The 1,904-nt window shown below is 42.6% G+C and overlaps 1 protein-coding gene across 1 annotated transcript; it reads left to right on the top strand.

Moving 5' to 3' along the window:
* The first annotated feature begins 688 nt into the window (after positions 1-688).
* On the top strand, positions 689-1,582 carry Mc2r (melanocortin 2 receptor). The gene has a single exon (XM_005356241.3). The coding sequence runs from the start codon at positions 689-691 to the stop codon at positions 1,580-1,582; it is 894 nt and encodes a 297-aa protein (XP_005356298.1).
* The last annotated feature ends 322 nt before the right edge of the window (positions 1,583-1,904 follow it).

Below are 1,904 nucleotides of genomic sequence, written 5' to 3'. Positions count from 1 at the left end.
TCCTCAGTTTAAGAGATCTTTCCACTCTGACTTCCTGCTTAGTTGGGACTATGACAGGTGCACAGCCCTAAGTCCAGGTCCTAACAGCCTTTGAAATTGAAGTAATAATGTTTGCGCTACATGAACCACTTATTAACACCTTTATGGTCAGGCCATAACCCAGAAAGATGAAGGGATGAAAAAGAAAGGCTCTACAGGTCACATCAGTTCACAGAGCCCATCACGACCTTCAAGTTGGAGAAGATTATGCGTTTTCCTCTTTCTCCATACACTTCTCCTTCCTTTCATTCTTCTCTCACCCAAGGAGCTACTGGCATTCACTCTCATCTATTCTACACAACTACATTCATGAGGGTAAAATGGAATGAAGAGAGAGTGCAAAGGACAACTTTTCATTATCTCAGAGCTCAAAATTCCACTGCAAATATTACTCGTAAGTCAGCTAATATGTGGGTATAGTAAAATGTTTTATTTAAGTTACCACGGTATAACAGTTTATAAAAGGAATATAGTTTTCTTAAAGCTAATGCAGCTTGTTTTTATTCTGTAGTCTTTCGGCAATATGTGTTTTCATGTGTTCTCTTTAACTTCAGATCTTCCCTCACAAAGAAATATTCTGAAGAATCCATCAAGATTTCTGTCTGGTCAAGTCCAAGTACTATCCCTGTCTTATCCCCCAGCAGGAAAAATGAAACATATTATCAGTCCATATGAACACACCAACGACACGGCAAGAAACAATTCCGATTGCCCGGATGTAGTTTTGCCAGAAGAGATATTTTTCACAATCTCCATCATTGGCGTTCTGGAGAACCTGATTGTCCTCCTGGCTGTGATCAAGAATAAGAATCTCCAGTCCCCTATGTACTTTTTTATCTGCAGCTTGGCCATTTCTGACATGTTGGGCAGTCTGTACAAGATATTGGAAAACATCCTGATCATGTTAAGAAACCGGGGTTATCTCAAGCCTCGTGGCAATTTTGAAAGCACAGCCGATGACATCATTGACTGCTTGTTCATCCTCTCTTTGCTGGGCTCTATCTTCAGCCTGTCTGTGATTGCTGCCGACCGCTACATCACCATCTTCCATGCCCTGCAATACCACAGCATTGTGACCATGCGCCGTACCATCATCACCCTAGCAGTAATCTGGATATTCTGCACGGGGAGCGGCATCGCCATGGTGATCTTCTCCCACCACATCCCCACCGTGATCACCTTCACGTCACTCTTCCCTTTGATGCTAGTTTTCATCCTGTGTCTCTACATTCATATGTTCTTACTTGCCCGTTCCCATGCTAGGAAGATCTCTACTCTTCCTAGAGCCAACATGAAAGGTGCCATCACACTGACTATCCTTCTTGGGGTCTTCATCTTCTGTTGGGCCCCCTTTGTCCTCCATGTCCTCTTAATGACCTTCTGCCCGAATAACCCTTACTGTGTTTGCTACATGTCTCTCTTCCAGATCAATGGCATGTTGATCATGTGTAATGCAGTCATTGACCCCTTTATATATGCCTTTCGGAGTCCAGAGCTCAGGGATGCATTCAAAAAGATGCTCTCCTGCAATAGGTATCAGTAGAACTTTTGACCCCTGATTTGAATATTGTAAAGGGGCCAAATGGCATGACAATCTGACAAGTGCTGATGCTTCTGGCCAGCAGCTTTCTTTAATAGAGGGGGATGATCCCACTAGCTAGTGTTTACCATACATAGCTGGCTTTCTAATTGACAGTCTTCCTGCAGCTGCAAACTTTATATTGTATCTAGAGAGATGGAATTATGGGCTGAAAAGAACAATATACAAAGTAACATAGCAATACAAATGTGAGAACTTTGGTTTAAGCAGTTATTTGTTCTATTGTGGGTACCTGGCAAAATTGTCCTAGGAGGCCTTTCCAAGC

Source organism: Microtus ochrogaster, chromosome 18, assembly GCF_000317375.1.
Source record: "Microtus ochrogaster isolate Prairie Vole_2 chromosome 18, MicOch1.0, whole genome shotgun sequence".
NCBI lineage: Eukaryota > Metazoa > Chordata > Mammalia > Rodentia > Cricetidae > Microtus > Microtus ochrogaster.
The sequence above is the reverse complement of the archived record's forward strand: the minus strand, read 5'-3'. Positions and strand labels throughout refer to the sequence as shown.

Bases quoted from the DNA above. Each gene is read 5' to 3' on its own strand.
- Mc2r (XM_005356241.3), top strand. From the start codon at position 689: ATGAAACATATTATCAGTCCATATGAACACACCAACGACACGGCAAGA.